At 34.8% G+C, this 20,541-nt stretch overlaps 2 protein-coding genes across 5 annotated transcripts; one reads left to right on the forward strand and one right to left on the reverse strand.

Moving 5' to 3' along the window:
- Positions 1–3,510: 3,510 nt before the first annotated feature.
- Positions 3,511–7,250, forward strand: LOC142539764 (calcium-dependent protein kinase 26-like). 3 transcript variants are annotated; one of them, XM_075645461.1, is made up of 5 exons: positions 3,511–3,865; positions 4,227–5,055; positions 5,154–5,450; positions 6,039–6,446; positions 6,814–7,250. In XM_075645461.1, the coding sequence occupies exons 2-5, from the start codon at positions 4,473–4,475 to the stop codon at positions 7,020–7,022; spliced, it is 1,497 nt and encodes a 498-aa protein (XP_075501576.1). In that variant the 5' UTR covers positions 3,511–3,865; positions 4,227–4,472; the 3' UTR covers positions 7,023–7,250. The 3 variants fall into 3 exon arrangements, with proteins under 3 accessions (XP_075501576.1, XP_075501567.1, XP_075501585.1); XM_075645452.1 differs by having other exon boundaries at positions 3,511–3,749; XM_075645470.1 differs by having other exon boundaries at positions 3,511–3,749; positions 4,233–5,055.
- A 1,414-nt stretch (positions 7,251–8,664) lies between these two features.
- LOC142539780 (ABC transporter B family member 28-like) lies at positions 8,665–14,004 on the reverse strand. Of its 2 annotated transcripts, XM_075645483.1 has the most exons (16): positions 13,574–14,004; positions 12,873–13,060; positions 12,671–12,694; positions 12,275–12,376; positions 11,957–12,047; positions 11,566–11,666; positions 11,404–11,454; positions 11,187–11,315; positions 11,043–11,105; positions 10,699–10,978; positions 10,096–10,244; positions 9,909–9,998; positions 9,647–9,781; positions 9,513–9,569; positions 9,154–9,210; positions 8,665–9,047 (listed from the first exon to the last, which is right to left on the reverse strand). In XM_075645483.1, the coding sequence occupies exons 1-16, from the start codon at positions 13,974–13,976 to the stop codon at positions 8,811–8,813; spliced, it is 2,157 nt and encodes a 718-aa protein (XP_075501598.1). In that variant the 5' UTR covers positions 13,977–14,004; the 3' UTR covers positions 8,665–8,810. The 2 variants fall into 2 exon arrangements, with proteins under 2 accessions (XP_075501598.1, XP_075501607.1); XM_075645492.1 differs by lacking the exon at positions 12,873–13,060 and having other exon boundaries at positions 13,574–13,685.
- Between the last annotated feature and the right edge of the window lie 6,537 nt (positions 14,005–20,541).

Here is a 20,541-nt window from a genome sequence, read left to right on the forward strand (position 1 = left end):
TAATATTATTAGCATAAAAAGTAATATTTTTTCATGGATGACCCAAATAAGAGATCTGTCTCACAAAATACGACCCGTGAGATCGTCTCACATGAGTTTTTGTCTTTTTATTTTTATGATGATGGATCATATTGTTATTTATCAAGTAAATCTTTATTACTATCTTATGGAACATTCAGATTTTTTTTAAAAAATTAAATTTTCAACAAGCAAAAATATAATTGATTTATAAGAAATGATTGGGTAATTATGTTTTAAGTATAATATCAATATTTTAACTAAAACTGGTCAAATAATTTAGATTAGAAATCTTAATAAAATAAATTTAAGAACAGCTCTAGTTAATCAATGTAATTACTTGATTAAGCCAATGCACTCCATCGCATTAAAAACTGAACCTATTTCCCAAAAAAAAAAAAAAAAGGAACCTGAGAATTTGTTAATCATATAATACTTTGAAGCTGAGAAAGTGCCGAAATTTTAAAATTTCCCCAGTTTTTGGAAAACCAAGGACGACAAATTTTCCCGCAGCTGGATTCTCCCTTGTTTTTTTGTGGGTTAGGAAGAACGGAATCGCATTGTCACTATTCTGCTTCTCCGTCTTTTGCTGGCTTCTTCTCGAGGTCAGATTTCTTGCTACCAGTCTCCGTGTATCCATTTTTCGTTTGTATGATTCTGAAAAAGTTCAGTTCTTCCTGTGTTCTTGGACAAATTCTGTATCTGAGAATGTTTCTTTGAGTTCAAATTTTTGGTGGGCTTTTCTGGATTTCAATAGTTATTTTTTACTTGGGGGTTCGTGGGTTGGGGAAATTATCGTTTCTCGCTTTCAATTTCCTTTTTATTGGTTCATTTTGGCCTTTCACTTGTAATTGTTTTCGTGTCATGAAACGTTTCAACTGCTGCTTTAGTTTTCCTTGTTCTTTTCCTACTGTTCTGTGAAATGGTGTTCCTTTTTCGAAGGTTACATTCTAATTTGGGAGGAAATGAAGATTCTTAAGCTATGATTTTTTTCTTTTGCTTTAGTTAGCTTGATACAATGAGTACATTAAACTTCTTCTGGTGATCTAATAATGATTTTGGATTCGTAATTCATATATGCCGGTATGAGCACATTGAGCGGAAATTAAGTCCTCCCTCTTTGAATATATTGAATTTCAACTCGAAACAGAGAAAATCATGCAATTTATGTGATAATTAGAGGCTGTAGATGATAAAAGCTAAGATTTTGATAGAATTCTAGCTTGCAGGTCTATTTTCGAGCGATCAGTTAGTCACCAAACTAGAACTCGAGACCTTGGTGTGATCAAGATAAATTTAAATGAACTTTATCTGCATGTCATTCATTCACATACATGATACACGAAGTAGACCGCTGTTTATGAATATGGTATCTATTGCAAGTCATTAAATATTGCATAGATGTATTTTATTTTTAACAATAATAAAAATATGAAAAAATATAAAGACAACGATCATATAATTTAGGTGATAGCATCTATTTTGACCGACAAATGGTGAAAAAAGTTAACTAGAAGTTAGTGCTCTTGGGGTTTTCAATAAAATGTATAATATATTTGTGCTTATTGTGTTTATTAAATTATTTAGTTCATCCCGATTACTTTCTTCCAGGGAATTCTTATTGGTTCACATCCATTTGCCAAAAATGGCAAAACTCTGTGACTCTATCTTCTCTTGGCCTTCTTGCATATGGTATAGTTCCTAAAACGAGCATTGCCAATCAGAGGCAGAAAACTTATGTTTCAGGATCATCCACCAAGTTTTTCTGAATTCGGGCTGTGAAGGATAACGAAGGGCCTTGAAGATTGATCGACATTATACGAAATATCCTCGAGGCATCAAGAAACTACTTCAGAAGTCCTTCAAGAAAGGCACTTTTCGGAGGTATATATCTTTTGGGTGGTTTCTATGTGGCGCAAACCAGATCTCTATCATTTTGGGCTCTAGGTGTGAATGATGTATTTGCTGCGGTGGTTGTGTGTTCTCATGACAGAATACGTTCTGTTTATATCCGGCTGAATGTCACTTTCCCTATTGGCCTTTTGAACAATGGTCTCTTCATCGATGCTTTCAAACTCGCGACTTGAGGCTTTATTTTGGGCAGCCGATGTGTGTGTTCGAGTGCAAGTTTATACATCTTGTATTTAAATTTTCCAAAAGGTATATGATAGTGGAAACTCGTGATTCACTCGATGTGGAACAATTTTTGCTCTACTTGATTTTTTATGCATCTGATTCGTGCAAGGAATGCATGAATCATTTATTCACTTGGTTAGTAGAATTGTAACGACGAACTTTCAAACGGAGCGAGGTATAGACTTACGAGTAGGTCTCTTGTGAGACGGTTTCCCGAATCTTTATCTGTGAGACGGATCAATTCTACCGATATTTACAATAAAAAGTAATACTCTTAGTATAAAAAGTAATATTTTTTCATGGATGACTCAAATAAGAGATCTGTTTCACAAAATACGACCCGTGAGATCGTCTCACACAAATTTTTGCCTAAACTTAATGAGTTCGTTCAGATTTTTTCCCGATGAAATCCTTTGTTTTACTTGGTACTATACTTCATGTTATAATAAATACGTGTGGTATAATTGTCCCATGATTTTCATTGTTTGGTAAGTAATTCTTACATAATTGAAATTATTATGCCATATATATATATATATATATATATATATATATATATATATGTATGTATGTATGTATAGCATGAAATATAGTGTCATGTGTAGCGGAAGATCTCGTCTTGTATTTAAATCACAACATATCCCTAATAAAAAATAGCTTCCCACTTTGTACATCATGCATGTATCTAAATGATGTAGCACATAGAATTATGATTCATTTTCAGTGTCTGAGCTTAGATTTTTGGGATATGAGTTGAACCTAGAAAATCAGGTCCTTCGAATATTATGTCACCAGTTTTTTCATTAATAGAGTTTTCAAAAATCTCGACTCAGTTCGACTGCATACTATTGCGTTAATTCGAAGGTTTACTCAGTGCACATCGAATCATAGGGACTACGGTTCTCGTGTAATTAAAAAAAACAATTAACTTATTCGCTAAGTAACGTAAGTAAAACAATTTGGCAAAATCAATTCACGATTCAATTCATCCCAGGGAAAACAAAGTTCAAATGAAGAAATTTGAAGGACAATTTCATTTTATTATGAGAAACACCTTGTTACGACAAATATCTTCGAGATAGGAATTTAGCAAATCACATGCTTGATTGTCTTAAACCAAAAATCTTATTTCGCATGAGGGTTGTGTGCTGATCGACGAGGTCGGTAAAATACCATTTCAAATTGCGTCACTTTGAGTTGTATTGGTGAGCTAATCTTCGAAGTCATTATTTTGAATTAGCGCATAGAATGTCCCACAGATACAAGACAAATTATGGGAAAAAAGAACCCTTAAATTATACTTTTTTCCAAAAATCCACAAGAATTGGAAATATTTTATTTTTTATTTTTTGGAAAAAGGAGATAGAAATGGCGACCAGTAAAAAAAATCATAGCTCGAAACTCGAATACAAACAGGATACTAAGTGGGATCTGTGTTTTTTTGGTAAACTGAGGAGAGTAGAACTGAATCTCCCCACAGGTCTCTCTCTTCTTTCTTGGTGGGGAAGGAAGAAGGGAATCACAGCTCCAACTATTCTGATTCTTCCTCTTTTGCTGACTTTTGACTATTAGCCTTTCCCTCTCTCTGTCTCGAGGTTAGATTTCTTAGTAATAGTCTCTGTTTCTCTATTTCCTCGTTGTATAATTCTGCAAAAGTTCGGTTCTTGGAAAAATTTCGGATCTGTTAATGCTTCTTTGAGTTCAAATTTTGGTGAGCTTTTCTGAATTTCTTGTTTTTTCATGTGAAGGTTTGTGGGTGGTGGAAATTTTTTTGTTTTTGTTTTTTCAAATTTCTTCTTTGTCGGTCCATTTGGGCCTTTGTCTCATAGTGGGAATTCTGGGATGTTCCACGTTTGGGGTTTTCTGTACTTGATTTAGTTGATGTTGTGTCCTACAATGTTCTAAATGCTCCAAGAGTTTGGTTATTTGAGTAGTTTAGTTTGAGTTTTTATCTTTGCGATCTTAATAATTGAGGCTTAGCTTTAGTTTTCCTTGTTCTTCTACCCTGTCTTTCTGTGAAACTTTGTTCTTTTTTCGGTGGTTGAACGCTCGTGCTCTTATGAAATTTTCAGATCCAGGTAATTTGGGAGCAAATGAAGATTCTCAGGCTTCGGGTTTTTCCTTTCGCTCTTCTAAGCTTGGTACGATGAATATATCAAACCTCTTGTGCAGAATCTAAGTCATTTCACTTGACCATATTGAATTTCTGGTCGGGGCATAGAAAACTCGTGCAGTTTAGGTGATAATTAGAGGTTTCAGATATTTAAAGCTGTGATCTTGGTAGGTGTTGTGTGATCGTTTTGAGGTTGAACTTTTGTATGGCTGTTGCCATGAGCAAAACTGAATCATTGTTTAGTTCATGTAGTTGCTATCGAGTTGCGTGCTTGAACGAAACTATTTTAGATGCCCACGAGACTGCGAATTTGAGTGATCGGTATAATCTTGGAGCGCATTTGGGCTGGGGGCAATTTGGAATCATACGGGAATGTATCGATAAGTTTAGTGGTGAGGTTCTAGCTTGCAAGTCTATTTCAAAAGATCGTTTAGTCACTCAAGAAGACGTACGAAGTATCAAACTCGAGATCGAAATTATGAGCACTTTATCAGGGCACCCTAACGTGGTTGACCTTAAAGCTGTTTACGAGGAGGAAGATTATGTGCATCTAGTGATGGAGCTTTGTGCTGGAGGTGAGCTTTTTCACAAGTTGGAGAAGCACGGAAGGTTTTCCGAGTCTGAGGCCAGGGTGCTTTTCCGACACTTGATGCAAGTGGTGATGTATTGTCATGATAAAGGTGTTGTTCATCGAGATTTGAAGCCAGAGAACATCCTCTTAGCAACAAAATCCTCTTCTTCACCGATAAAACTGGCCGATTTTGGCCTTGCAACCTACATCAAACCAGGTTGAGTGACGACTTACTTGGCTTCCCTGTAAAGTCTTGCTGATTATTTTGTTGACAAATATTTCTGGATACTTTTGTTTTTCCTTTCTCGAGAACAGGACAGAAGTTACATGGTAAGGTTGGTAGTCCATTCTATATAGCCCCAGAGGTTCTTGCTGGAGGATATGATCAGGCTGCTGATGTATGGAGTTCTGGTGTGATTTTATACATTCTTCTGAGTGGGATACCACCGTTTTGGGGGAAAACGAAGTCCAAGATCTTTGATGCTGTTCGGGCTGCAGACTTGAGATTTCAGTCGAATCCATGGGATTTCATTTCTGATTCGGCAAAGCAATTGATAATAGGAATGCTTTGTAGGGACACGTCGAATCGGCTTACTGCACAGCAGGTTCTAGGTATGTTTATGTATTCTCTCTCTTTGATTGTTACTCTTCCCTCTCGTTTCTACTATCTCAAACATTTTAGTCCTTTTATGTAGTATTTCATACTTTTTGTAGAATACTAGAGATTATATTTAGATTAGATTTTTGGAGAAGCTAGTTGATCGAAATATGAGATCTGAAGTAATTAATGTAAATAGCCTTACAGCACACGTGCACACGTGTTGCGTGTGTATAATATAATATTACGTTTTTTATGATTAATATATTTTTATTTTAAAAATAATTAGTTTAATTATGATTTTTTTACTTTTAGATAGATAAACAAATTGAAAATTTATTTATCGTAGGAGCTAGTTGAGAATTAAGATGGAAAAATTGGTGAAATATGCTAAAATTATTAATAAGTACATGGAAGGAGATCATCATATCAAATGTAATATTGGGGTAAAATCGGAAAGAAAATCGGTATCCTATGTCATACAAGAAGAAGTTATTCTAGTAGGCTCAACTGTTATAACCAGCGGTCGAAGTATAGATATGATTGTGCCCAACCTTATAATCATTTGTAAACTGTGTTCATTCTATGATGAATTTTTACAGATCATTCTTGGGTGAAAAATACTATGCCACTTTTCAGAGATCTAAGTAAAAGAAATGAGCAACATTGTGGATTGGATTCTGAGAATGACCTTGTTTCCCCATGTGCCATGACAAGATGTCAAGATATTAGTTTTGGAATTGGATCGCCCCACAGTTGTGAAATTATGTCACCAACATTCACATGCAAGTCGTCGTTTTCTTCATTCATGGTAGACCCGCCGACGCCTTTGTCGGAAACTTGTGGGTTTTCTTTCCGTAGTAGTGCCGGAACAAATACCATGGAATTTTCTATGTCTGTCATTGCGCTGCCAAGCTTTGCTTTTTTCAAACAGAGCTTTGTGGTTAAACACGAGGGTGATGATTTGGATACAGCGGAAAATTCATCAGGACTTCACTTAATGCCTCGAGGTAATTGTTTAGGTCTCTTTACACTCCGAGTAAATTGCTTGACGATACCTAAGGTTTGCTCTAATTACAACCTCCTAAGGTTGAATAATTACGACTTGCAGAGATTTTGTCTCAACACACTTAAAATTCGAGTAGCTATGCCTTATGATAATCTGATAGACTTCCTACATTGATAACCCCCCTCAAGGTTCAAACCTTAATACGGGTCTACAATCTATATGGTTAAACCAAGTGTTAGATGGTGTCGGTTTAACGTGCCCATAGACTTATTGGGGAAACAGAACCTTGTATTTGTGCTAGTCAACTTGATACTTTGGCAAATCTAGAGGAGTTTTCCTTTACCCCAATCTCTTCTTACTACTTGCAGATGGAGACATGGACTTGAAACCAGTTGAGGTCAGAAAGAGTGCATCTGATGGGGCTCGAACATTAGGTCTCCACAGCAGAAGGAACCACACAATTAGCCTCGGTGAATTCGAGCAACTTGATGTCATGGTGACAGAGTCAGTTATTCGATGGGCGTCGTGCACTCATCTCCCCACAGCCAACTCACTTAGATCCTCACTCGTTTGTTAAAAGATTGAACCAACTAGGTTTCAGGATAGCTAAACTAGGGGCAGTCGAGCCAAGATAGTGTGAGTAATGTTTCCTTTGCTGATGAAAGGTTTCCGTGGTTAAAGAAAATTCTTGTTACCGAGTAACTGCCGCATGGACAGAACTAGCTCTAGCTAGTTCACTGTAATTTTCTACGTGGTGTCAAAAACTCTTGCTTGATCTTCAATGGAGTTGGTTTTTTTATTTCCATTACTGCGTGTCTTCGATTTCGTCATGATTTACATGGATACACAGCTTCGCCATTGAATAGTGCAAATGGTTGAAGTTGGCGCAAGCAAATGATCTCCCACTTGCATAGTTCCTCCCCGTCATTCATTCCACCTAGCACACTAAACCTACTAATCAAGGATGGATTCATACATATCTAAGAGGACAATTTATATATTTTTTTCAGTGAAACATATGTAACCATGAATAAGAATAGGTCGACGGTTTCATGGATCTATATCCGTAAGACGGATCGATCTGATCTATATCTACAATGAAAAATTACTATCGAAATGATCTTGAAACTTGAGCTAATTGTGTTTTAATGCGATTCAAGACAGAAATCAAATATTGGCTCAAACTCGTCTTCGACTCGTTTAATTTTATTTAAAGTGTCATTCTTCTCTTTTCTTTTTGGACAGTGAACTAAAAATCGTGGTTTGAACTGAATCTAAATCTAAATCTCTAACTAGTGAAAGGAGTTTGTTAGCCGCAATAATGGATTGTTTTGACATTAGGAGCATTAGAGTGGTGCTTGAAATGGATTGTGATGGGTAGCCACTAATATGTGCGCAATATATAAACCACATAAATATTGTATTTTAATACCAGAAAGCTCTTGGTGATTTTTGGTCTGAAATGTCTAAATTTGGTGCACTCCATTATGATGAGGAAGTTCATTAAAGAAGCACAATGAATTGTATAATCTCCAAGTTGGAAGTTTAGGGTCAGAAATCTCTTTATTGTCACCTGAAAACTGAGCAGTTTCTTGCCCATTTCAAGTGTACAAAAGCTTTCTCCATTTTCTTGTTTTTATGGGTATTTTTGGGTTTCAAATAGAGAACAGCTGCTGTGAGAGTTCAAAGTGAAAGAAATCTGGACTTTATGAAGAATCTTCATAGGAAATATGAATTTTATTTCTCAAAAATACATTAAAATCGTCCATTGAAACAAAATTAATGAATTTGTGCTTGCATCATTTATATTTAAATTATCGAACTTAAGTGCATTTGAATGTATTTTGATACATAAATATATTCAATATTAAATAAGCTAAAAAAACGGAACTCAAATTTGAACTTTTAATCAAGTTGAATTTGAGCTTAAATTGCCTCATTATTAGAAATTCAAGGTGGCTAAAAAACGTCTTAGTCAAATATAAAAGAATAGGTAATATTAATCCATTCCATATATTTGCCAAAAACCCGTTGCCATGTTTTTTTTTTGTTTTCCACAAACCATTTCTTTAATTTGAAAAAAGTCTCTTGACTAATTCACACTTATTTGATTTGACAACACAAAAGTGAAATCATAATTAATCATGGTTGAAGCATTACATACGATTCCTAACCTTTCAACCCAAAATGCAAAAAATACAGCTTTCACAATATTAACATGACAAACAAATCTTGCCACAATTGCCATCAAGCAAGAGTATATTCATTAAAAGCTAAAAATATAATCCCCATATGTAATATTCGAGGGGAAAAAAAAGTCAGCACAAAATTTTAATAAAATACAGCATAGAATAATGAATAATGATCACTCAAATGCAAGTCTTTGAGTGCCAACCAAAGAAGCATACTGACCATTCTTTTCTAACAACTCAAGGTGTGTCCCTAGTTCAGAAATCTTCCCATCTGAACACACAGCAATTTGATTTGCACTCTGAACCGTGCTCAATCTGTGGGCGATTACCAATGTTGTTCGTCCCTTCATTAGGACATTCAAGGCATCCTGAACGAGGCGTTCACTAACAGTGTCTAAGGCACTCGTTGCCTGCAGCAAAATCGAAAAATGTACGAATAGGATGCCGTATAATCTGTTTTTCAAAGAGCAACTTAGAATAATGATACAAGAAAATTTTGGTCACAGATACGTATACCTCATCAAGGATCAAGATTGGAGCATTTTTCAGAAGGGCCCTTGCAATCGCAATCCTCTGGAACATAAAAGTGGGATTAATGCTATAAATGTTTCCAAAGTGAGTGGATGTTAAGTGTGCACAGCAAGCCTGATGATCCCTGCTCGATTAGTATTCACCAGGGCAAAAGTTTTTGTTCATAGTGAGCTTGTTTATTAGTGTTCAAGCTGCAAGACCTCAAGTTCGAAAAATCTTACGTAAGCTTGAGTTTGAGCTCGAAATGGAAACTTATAGAACCTAGGCTCTAGCTCGATCCATTCACAGCATTGGCCTAACAAGTGACAGTGTGTGCTAGAAAGAGAATGAATTAACAGTTATACCTGTCTTTGTCCTCCACTTAACAAACCCCCGCGCTCCCCAACTAGTGTGTCATAACCCTTCAGTAAAACGAAGGATCAAGAAAAAACCAAGAAATATAAATATTTACCAATGCGAGGTACCAGATGTGGCTCACCTGTGGCAATGAGATTATAAAATCGTGAACGTTTGCTGCCTTGGCAGCCTTTATCACATCCTCCTTGGAAACATATTCGTCTGGGAGACCATAAGCTATGTTTTCTCCAACAGACACAGAGAATAGAATAGGTTCCTACAGCCAGTTTAAAGTATTTTTAAAATTCAAACTAATTCAGATGCAGCAACCATAAAATTTCAGCCACCTGACCAAAATCAGATGAAACTTAGAAAATTTAACTAGAAAAGATCTGGAGAGATACTTGATTCACTATGGAAACGATACGAGCCCATTCACTTTTATCAAACGATCGCAAATCCTCCCCAGCAACAGTTATGCGGCCACTAGTTGGCTGAATAATCAGAAGCTCATTCTCCAGTTATTTATGTATATTTTCATATATAAAGTGGTATTTTAATATAGTTTATACTTTATACAGTGGATCTAACCTCATAAAAGCGAGATAAGAGCTGAACGACTGTACTTTTGCCTGCACCACTGGGGCCGACTAAAGCAGTCACTGTGCCACATTTTAACTTAAGATTGAGCCCTTTAAGTATTTCCACGTCCGGCCTTAGAGGGTAAGAGAAATGAAGTTCTGAAAAATGAAACAAAATTTTTTGAGAGTCGAACGAGTTTGAATTTTACCAGCATAAAAGTATGCTCACGTACAAACATGCAGTTATGGGTCTTAAGGAAATTTCTTGTTATTGAAAGATATTTGAGGCGTGATAAGGTGTAAATAGGGATGCAGAAGAATTGAGACAGCTCGCAAGTTCTGTAAACAAGATCAGCTATTTTTTGATTTGTATTCGAAATCACAGAACTAGAATTAAACAAATTGAGCTTGAGTTCAAATTCTAACAAGTCAAGTTGAACTCGAGCTAAGAGCAGTTCTTTTTCTGATCTTCAAACTGAGCTTCAATCAAGATAAAAATGTTTCAAGTTTGTGCATGAATATAAAAAAAAGAGTGTTCAGCTCGATTCAGTTCATTTCAACTGCAGGTGTGAATGTAGCATGAAAAACATATTGATGATACACAAATGCTTACCTTCAAGGCAGATATCACCGGAGAATGCTAGACTACGCACATTGCTAGCAGATTTTAAGGAAGACATATACCCAATGCTCCTGTTTTGTGTCATCCCACTAGAACCATTGAGCAAAAGAGTTTCAAGATTCGAGTCATGCACTTTCCTTCTCTTCAAGTCTTTTTCTAAAGCATAAGCTAGAGCTTCATCAATTTGGGCACCAGATAAAATAGAGTTTATTCTTTCTGTAGCAGCAAAAGCTCCACGAAGATCTCCATAGGTGTTTACCACCCCTTGAACCTAGAGGACATTATTGATTATCAAATAATCCGATGTCTTGGAAAAAAAAGGTAAGCTTACTCACAGCAAATGTTAACGTAAAAGTGTATCCAATAAAAGAAACCATGGTTCCCACAGCTAGTTCACCCTACAAGAAACACATCAAATTTATTAGTGTAATAACGAACAGGATGTGGCTCAGATTGACAAGAAAGGATTAAATTCTTACAGATTTTACTTTGCTTCCTCCCAGACAATACAAGGCCATTAAAGAGACATAAACAGCAACCCTGGTTAGAGATTCGTTGACAGACTTAAATAACCCTAGAGTTATACCACTACTCTCGTAATCAAGAACCTGTAGAATTCAACACATAGTACCTCAGTGCACCTGAGACTCGATATTTTTTAGCAGCATTCATAACAATAATTTGAACAGATCCTACCTGCCGTCCAAAAATTGACATTTGATGTTTTTCTCCCCCAAAGGATCTTACCTGAAGTACGAACATCGTTATTCATATCACATAACTATGTACTAGGCGCTACTAAGGGAAGAAATCAAAATAAAAACAATTCTCTAGTATTCAAAGGTATCAAGAGCGTACTGTACGTATGGCAGCAAATGTCTCATTAACACAGTCAGCTATAGAGGCTTGGACTGATCCATGAGCTTTAAATACACTTACAGTCGTTCGCTTATACACAGCTAGAAATGTCGAATCTATTAGTGAAGTGCCCGAAAAGGATATGCAAAGAATAGAAATACGAAGACATAATTTAATTCCAAGCTCTATCATTGAATACGATCAATCATTATTAATGAATATGATCAATCATTTACAGAATAGAGGTATGAACAAAGTGTCACTTTGTTCATTTTATTGGCAAGAAACTCGAAGTCCACCTAAAATTCTACATCTTTCCAAGCCGATAAAGGTAACCCTCTAATCAAAGAAAGAACCCCATTTCAGGGAGAAAAAACAGATAAACACTCACCAACTAATAAAGAAACTGAGACCATGAGTAGGCCCAAAACTGGAGCAAGCTGAGGAGAGAGAGAGAAAAGTATGCACATAGTCCCAAGGAGCTGGAAAAAGGCAATGGAAACATTTTCAAGGCTTAGTTAAAACTCCAAATAAAAAAGTTCAGATAAGTACATTTTACGGCTGTTTATTATAATGTATTTGTAGTTCTGAAATATAATCAGAGAAGTCAAGAATACTTATACCAACTCCGTCAACCAATCAAACAAAGGTAAGAGGTTTTATTTATTTTAACATAAATACCAAGTTCGACTGGGGTATAGTAGCTTGCCTCGGAAAGTGCCCTGAAACCTCGATCTCTTGATATATTTTCACTAACAATGTCATTGAGAGAACCCAAATCAGATGTCAACAGAGCAGTTAGTTCTCCGACCTAAAAGGAGTACACCAGAGTCAGCTACCGAAACAAGTGGATGGCAGTGGAAATGAAGTAAAACATGTTAAGTGGAGAAAATATTAAAACATGCAAAAGATAAAGATGAAGATATTTGAAAGTTAAGTAGTGCGCAGTGAATATCAAATATTAATTACCAAAACCACCATATTAAAGACAATAATTTTCAACAGAAAATTTTTAAAAACTTATTTTGTACAAGATCATTTGAATCACCAATTGAATAACTGAATGAATTAAAATACATGACATTGAAGAATCATGCATGTGTACCTTGTACCTGTCGAAAAAGTCCATCTGCGAGTACAAATTAAAGCATTAATGAGAAATTATATAAGATACATTATTTCATTTTTTTATTAAATACTTGAGAAAAACACTCTTCATTTAAGGAAATGCAAATGTTAGAATCTTTTTTCAGCAAGCTAATATGAACACGTGAGAGTTATCAAAATAACAAAGGATTATGATTTACCTTCTGGATCAACATCCTTTGAAATATTTGAGCTCTTAAGCTGGTCAAAACCTTCTCCCATATTGCACTCATGTTTATCACAAATATGACCGTACAAATCGGCTCAAATATGTAGAGGATTCCTACTCTACTCAGCACTTTCCAGATAGATTCCTGTCTTGCCCCTATCAGTACTTCGAAGAATCTCCCTAAAACAACATCCCATTCAACGTGCACAACATTTGTAACTTTCAATTTTGAATACCTATAGTACTCGAATCCATGCATTTCTTTTTAATCATAACAAAAAATGCAACAAAATAATCAGAGGAAACTAACAAAATAGTATTTCACACGAACTTGTGTGTTCTATTGATTTCTATCTTCTAATGATATAGAAAGCAATTATTTGAATAAAGAGCCAATATCATAAAATGCCAATAGAAGTGCCAGGAAAATGAGTAAGCCACAAGAGAATCAAGATCCTCAATATAACCGAAAACAAAAAAATGTGCCGAATAATTCATATGATTCTATGAAATATCTTAACTAAACAATCATGTGTACTAAATACCATATTTCAAGAGTCCCTTATGGATGAACAATCAAGCGATGCAGTGCCTTCTCATGCTTGCACCTCTAGCTACTATCCCCGAATAATAAAGAAAAGAATCGTCATAAATTTTTAATTACTTATCCGAACCCTAAACATTCCATTATACCTGACAAAACAGGCATAGCAAGCATGCAAATAGAGCCACCAAAAAGAGTAATAACAGAAGCCAAGACTCTCCATTTATGCCGCAGAACAAGATTCAACAGAATCCCCCAACTTATCACATAAATGGGACGGAGCTCCACAACCTCGGATTCCTCGATTCTTGGTTCATTTTCTGGCACGATTGCGTCAAATGCGCCCGAAACATAGGCGTGGCCGGTGATTCTTGACGGCAGCTTTCTTGACCTCTGACCAGATTTTGACCAAGAAATCGAAGTGGGTGGTGAGGAAATTCTCCTAGGTTTGAGATTCTCAGTGAGATTGAGGTTGATCCTAGGTGGTTTATGGGTGAGGAAGTGCTTTGGGGTGGAGTAGTTGAGGGGAGGAGCTAAGGGAGCAGCTGCCATTTTTGGTTGGTGCTGTGTTCCATGTGTCTAACGGTAATTCTATTTATAATTGTATTTTAAAGCATCTTTTTTTTTTTAAAACAACAAAACAGCTTAATTTCCACGTGAAACATAGAACTCATTTTTCTACTTCAAATTTAGTATAAAAATCCATTTTTTAAATATATTTTCTTATATACAAAAAAGCCATGGTCTGAACTAAGCAATTCAAAACCAAAATATGAGTAATTTCATTCGCTCAACGGGTAAACGCTGAACATGAAAACTGGAAAAACTCGATCCAAGAGAACAAATAAAGGATGATATAACTTCATCATCAGCATAACGAAGCCAGAGAGTCAGTTTCGAAGATTGTATATTTGTCAGTGCTGTTAAGGAGCTAACAACAAGCTTACTCTTGTTGCCAAAAGTTCTGTGACATGAACTGAAAATATTCCATATTTCCATCCAAGCACAAAGACTGTGAGTTTAAATAAAAATTATTTAATTATATCATAATTTAGTTATAACTTTTGTTGGGCATAAATTTCAATTAATGATAATTCATTGCTACAAAATATTATTTACAAAAAATCTATTAGATAACATGATACATTCATTTCTTGTGTAAGCATAAAATTATTTGATTTTGAACATGGTTTTATTTGGTGTGACAGACGCAAGACGGTCTTAAAAATCTATTACAACTTTTTTAAAAAAATATTTAAGTAATAAATCGTAATTAACAAATTATTTAGTTATTGTTATAATAATATTTATTTAATGAAAAAAGTGTACTTATGTTCGTCTATTAAAATAGACAAGATAGTTGTTCTAACAGCTGATGCATTATTATATAATATAGATAATATGAATTTATGTTAATTTGATCAAGAATACATTCAAAATAAACTCATTTAAATTTATCAAGACAGATAAAATGTATTTGAGATCAACCCAACCTATAATCGAGGATAAAAGATTTGAGAATTATTAAAACGTCACAATTTTTTTTAAAATTCCTAAGCTAGAGACGAGAGACTTGAACTTGAGTTATTTACCGAGAGAATATGAATGAGTCGGTCTCTTGAAAAAGAATCAATTTCACACCATCATCATGTATGAAATCTTTAATATTTCATCATCTCAAATATGTAAAATTGTTTTTTTTCACACATATTCAAAAATCATTGAAAAAACAAATTTTACAAACAAATTTTCTATTTTATCACTCCTTATTCATTTTATTCAAAACTTAATTAATAAGGTTATATTAGTAAAAAAACAAGAGAAATTGCTAATAAATCGTTATATATTAGAAATTGTTGTGAAAAAGTAAAAATTTATGGTAAAAAGTAAAAATCTCAAACTCTCAAAATTTACCAAACTACACACTTTATAATATTTTTCTCACTACTCAATTGTGATTTTCTTCACAAATGAGAGATCTATTTATAGGAAATCTTTACAAATAATCCAAAAATAAAATACATCATTACCTACATCATCACACACTAATTTTCAATATTTACAACTCTTATTTTCAACATTCAAATATTCAACATTCAAATATTCAATACACACATTTTAAATATATTTTTCAACACTCCCCCTTGTGATGATGATCATAATGATTGTCTTCATTACGTGTTTTTATACTGCCTCGTTAAAAACCTTACTAGGAAAAACCCAGTGGGATAAAAATCATAGCAAGGGAAAAAGAGTGCAGTCACGTAAACTCCCCCTCATGTTGACACGAACAATTCTTCACAAATTTCGTAGATTGCGCATCCCAATATTATATATATGCTTTCTGAATATTGACGTAGGAAGCGCCTTTGTGAAGAGATCTGATGAATTTTCACTTGATTGAATGTGACGAACATCAATACATTTATTCTTCTCAAGCTCCTTCGTGAATGCGAAGAACTTAGGAGGAATATGTTTAGTTCTGTCGCTTTTTATGTATCCTTCTTTCATTTGAGCAACACATGCAGCATTATCTTCATATAGTATCACAGGCTTCTCGTCGAATGATAATCCGATGAGATTTAGATATGTTGGGTCATTGATTTTAACCACACACATTCACGACTTGCTTCATGTAGTGCAATAATATCGGCATGATTTGATGAAGTTGTTACGAGCGTTTGTTTCTGTGAACGCCAAGAAATTGCAGTACCTCCACGAGTAAAAACATATCCAGTTTGGGAACGTGCCTTGTGTGGATCAGATAAGTATCCAGCATCGGCATAACCAATTATACTTGGATTAGCATTTTTGAATACAAAAGTCCCAAGTCTGTCGTTCCTCGTAGATAACGGAATATATGTTTAATTCCGTTCCAGTGTCTCTTTGTTGGATATGTGCTAAATCTTGCCAACAAATTTACGGCAAAAGATATATCAGGCCTTGTACAATTTGTAAGATACATAAGGGCACCGATAGCACTTAGATATGGTACTTCTGGACCAAGAATATCTTCATCTTCTTCACATGGTCGGAATGGATCCTTTTCTATGTTTAATGATCTAACAACCATTGAAGTACTTAAAGGATTTGATTTATCCATATTAAAACGTTTAAGGATCTTTTCTGTATAATTTGTCTGGTGAACAAACATTCCACATTCTTTTTGTTCAATTTGTAAACCCAGACAATACTTGGTTTTTCCAAGATCCTTCATTTCAAATTCTTCCTTCAAGTATGACACAACTTCTTGAATTTCCTTATTCGTTCCAATGATGTTTAAATCATCAACATATACAGCAATAATTACGCATCCGGATGTTGTTTTCTTAATGAAAACACAAGGGCATATTGAATTATTTACATATCCCTTTTTCATCAAGTGATCACTTAGTCGATTATACCACATTCGACCAGATTGCTTTAACCCATATAATGATCTTTGTAATTTCACAGAATAACATTCTCTGGGTCTTGAACTTTGTGCTTCAGACATCTTAAATCCTTCAGGGATTTTCATATATATATTACTATCAAGTGATCCATATAAGTAAGCTGTAACAACTTCCATAAGACGCATTTCTAAATTTTCAGATACCGCCAAGCTAATCAAATACCGAAACATAATTGTATCCATCACGGGAGAATACATTTCTTCATAATCAATTCCAGGCCTTTGAGAAAAACCTTGTGCAACAAGTCGAGCTTTATATCTCACTATTTCATTTTTCTCATTTCGCTTTCGAATAAAAACACATTTGTATCCAACAGGTTTTACACCTTCAGGTGTAAGGACTGTAGGTCCAAAAACATTACGTTTATTTAGCGAATCCAATTCAACCTGGATGGCTTCTTTCCATTTTATCCAATCCTGCCGATTTTTACATTCACCAAAAGATTTTGGTTCATGATCTTCATTATCATTTATGATGTCGATTGCCACATTATAAGAAAATATATCATCAATTTCTTCTATATCTTTTCGATTCCATATTTTTCCAGTATTAATGTAAATTGATAGAGATTTCATGATTCTCGTCAGTTTGTGGTTCTGACAGAATATTTTCATCATCATGTGTTTCTTCAGGAACACCATTCTCTATTTTGTGATCACCATATGTTTCTTCAGGAACATCATTCTTTATTTTGTGATCATCGTGTTTCTCTATAAATTTTCTTTTTCGAGGATTTTTATCCTTGGAACCGACTGGCCTTCCACGCTTCAGACGTTTAATGACATCATGAGTATCTTCAATTTGTTTCTTTGGAATTTCAATTCGAGCAGGGGCATTTGCAGCATGTATATATGATTTAGTTACCCCTTTTGTGTCAGCAAATGCATCTGGTATTTGATTGGCTATTTTTTGCAAGTGTACAATTTGTTGTACATCCTTTTCACATTGTTTTGTTCTTGGATCCAGATGTAACAATGATGATACATGCCATGTAATTTTTTTTTCAGTATGTTTCTGTTCTCCCCCTAACATTGGGAAGATTTTCTCATTGAAATGACAATCAGCAAAACGTGCTGTGAACACGTCGCCTGTCTGAGGTTCAAGATATCGAATGATTGATGGACTATCATAACCGATATAAATTCCAACCTTTCTTTGAGGTCCCATTTTCTTTCGTTGCGGTGGTGCAATAGGCACATACACCATACATCCAAAAATTCTCAGATGAGAAATGTCTGGTTCTTTACCAAATGCAAGCTGCAATGGGAAGTATTTATGATATGCACTTGGTCTGATGCGAATTAATGAAGCAGCGTGTAAAATTGCATGTCCCCATATAGAAATAGGGAGCTTTGTTTTCATAATCATTGGTCTAGCAATCATTTGCAGACGTTTAATCAATGATTCAGCCAATCCATTCTGTGTATATACATGAGCAACAGGATGTTCAACAATGATTTCCATAGACATACAATAATCATTGAAAGTTTGGGAAGTAAATTCACCAGCATTATCAAGTCTAATTTTCTTGATTGTATAATCGGGAAATTGATTCCTCAATTTTATTATTTGAGCAAGTAATCTTGCAAATGCAACATTTCGAGTTGACAATAAACATATATGTGACCATCTGATGGAGGCATCAATCAATACCATAAAGTATCTGAATGGTCCACATGGTGGATGGATTGGTCTACAAATATCACCCTGAATACGTTCAAGAAACATTGGTGATTCAGTTTGGATTTTGGCTGGTGATGGTCTTATAATAAGTTTTCCAAGAGAACATGCTTTACATTGAAACTTATTATTCTGAAAGATCTTCTGGTCTTTCAGCGGATGACCATGTGTATTTTCTATAATTTTTCGCATCATTGTTGAACCAGGATGTCCCAATCGATCATGCTAATTGGTTAATATTGAAGAATTATCAACTACCATGTTTGATTCAATCGGACTTATATGTGTATAATGCAATCCAGTAGGGAGCATTGGTAGTTTTTCAATCACATATTTCTTTCCTGATTTATATGTGATAAGACACATATATTTCTTATTCCCTTCATTCATTGTTTGAGTATCATACCCATGGGAATATATATCATTAAAACTCAACAAATTTCTTTTCGATTGTGGTGAATATAAAGCATCATTGATCAAAAATTTTGTACCATTAGGTAACAAAAATTGTGCTTTACCACATCCTTTAATCAAGTCTACATGACCTGATATTGTATTCACCGTTGTTTTTGTTGGTTTTAGTTCCAAGAAATATCTTTTATCTCGAAGGATAGTGTGCGTTGTACCACTATCGGGTATGCAAACTTCAGCTTTGCTCATAGCATTTTCCATTTTTTGAACTTCAAAAAAATATGCAATGAAATAAAATTACTGGCAATAAATATTTAAATATAACACATATCATAATTATACAATAAAACATTATATGGATACATGAAAAATAAATTATTGTACATTTATATTCTACCACTATATTGTTCATTTTCAGAGAAATCATTGAGAAAATCTGCAGCATCAATATTGTTCATTTCTATCCCACCAACATATTGATCATTTCCAGAGAAATCATTCATAAAATCACCAGCATCAAAATGAGTTGAATCACTCAAATGATCACTGCGTTCAGTGAAGTTGGTCTCCTTTTCTTTCCCCTTTAATGATTCTTTATAAAGTTTACAAAGGTGTTCAGGGGCTCGACAAATTTTGGACCAATGTCCTGGAGTACCACATCTGAAACAAGAACTTTCATATCTTTTTGAGTGATTCTCATTAACACTTGTATTCTCATGATGCCTTTTCTGTGGATGGTTTGGGACGCTCTTTTGAGATGAATTATAAAAATAACTATCTCTATTGTTTTCAAAACCACGGCCTCGACCACGACCACGGCCAATTCCACGTCCACGTCCACGTCCACGACCTCGACCTCGACCTCGACCAAAACCTTGTCTTTGAATTTGATTTTGGTTTCCAGGTTTAAATTCATTTTTACTTACAGCATTTACTTCTGGAAATGCTGTTGATCCAGTGGGTCGGGACTGATGATTTCTCATTAATAGCTCGTTGTTTTTTTCCGCCATAAGAAGACAGGCGATGAGTTCAGAATATCTCGCAAATCCACGTACTCTATATTGTTGCTGTAGAGTAATATTTGATGCATGAAACGTGGAAAATATTTTTTCAAGCATTTTCGATTCTGTGACCTCATGTCCACAAAATTTTAGCTGCGAGATTATTCGATACATCGCTGAATTATAATCGCTGACTTTCTTAAAATCTTGGAATCTTAACATATTTCATTCATCACGGGCGGTCGGAAGTATAACTTCCCTTATATGTTCAAATCTTTCTTTCAATCCTTTCCACAAAGCCATGTGATCTTTTTCAATTAAAAATTCACATTTCAATCCCTCGTCGAGATGTCGACGCAAAAATATAACTGGCTTTAGCCTTTTCTTGTGATGTCGATATGCCATTTTCTTTTATTGTCTCACTTAGACCCAATGACTCAAGATGCATTTCTACATCGAGAGTCCATGGCATATAATTTTTTCCCGTGATGTCGAGCGCAATAAATTCGAGCTTTGTCAAATTTGACATGGTGGTACTAAAAAAAATTACGATGCATTTTATTAGTTAAT

Source organism: Primulina tabacum, chromosome 1, assembly GCF_025594145.1.
Source record: "Primulina tabacum isolate GXHZ01 chromosome 1, ASM2559414v2, whole genome shotgun sequence".
NCBI lineage: Eukaryota > Viridiplantae > Streptophyta > Magnoliopsida > Lamiales > Gesneriaceae > Primulina > Primulina tabacum.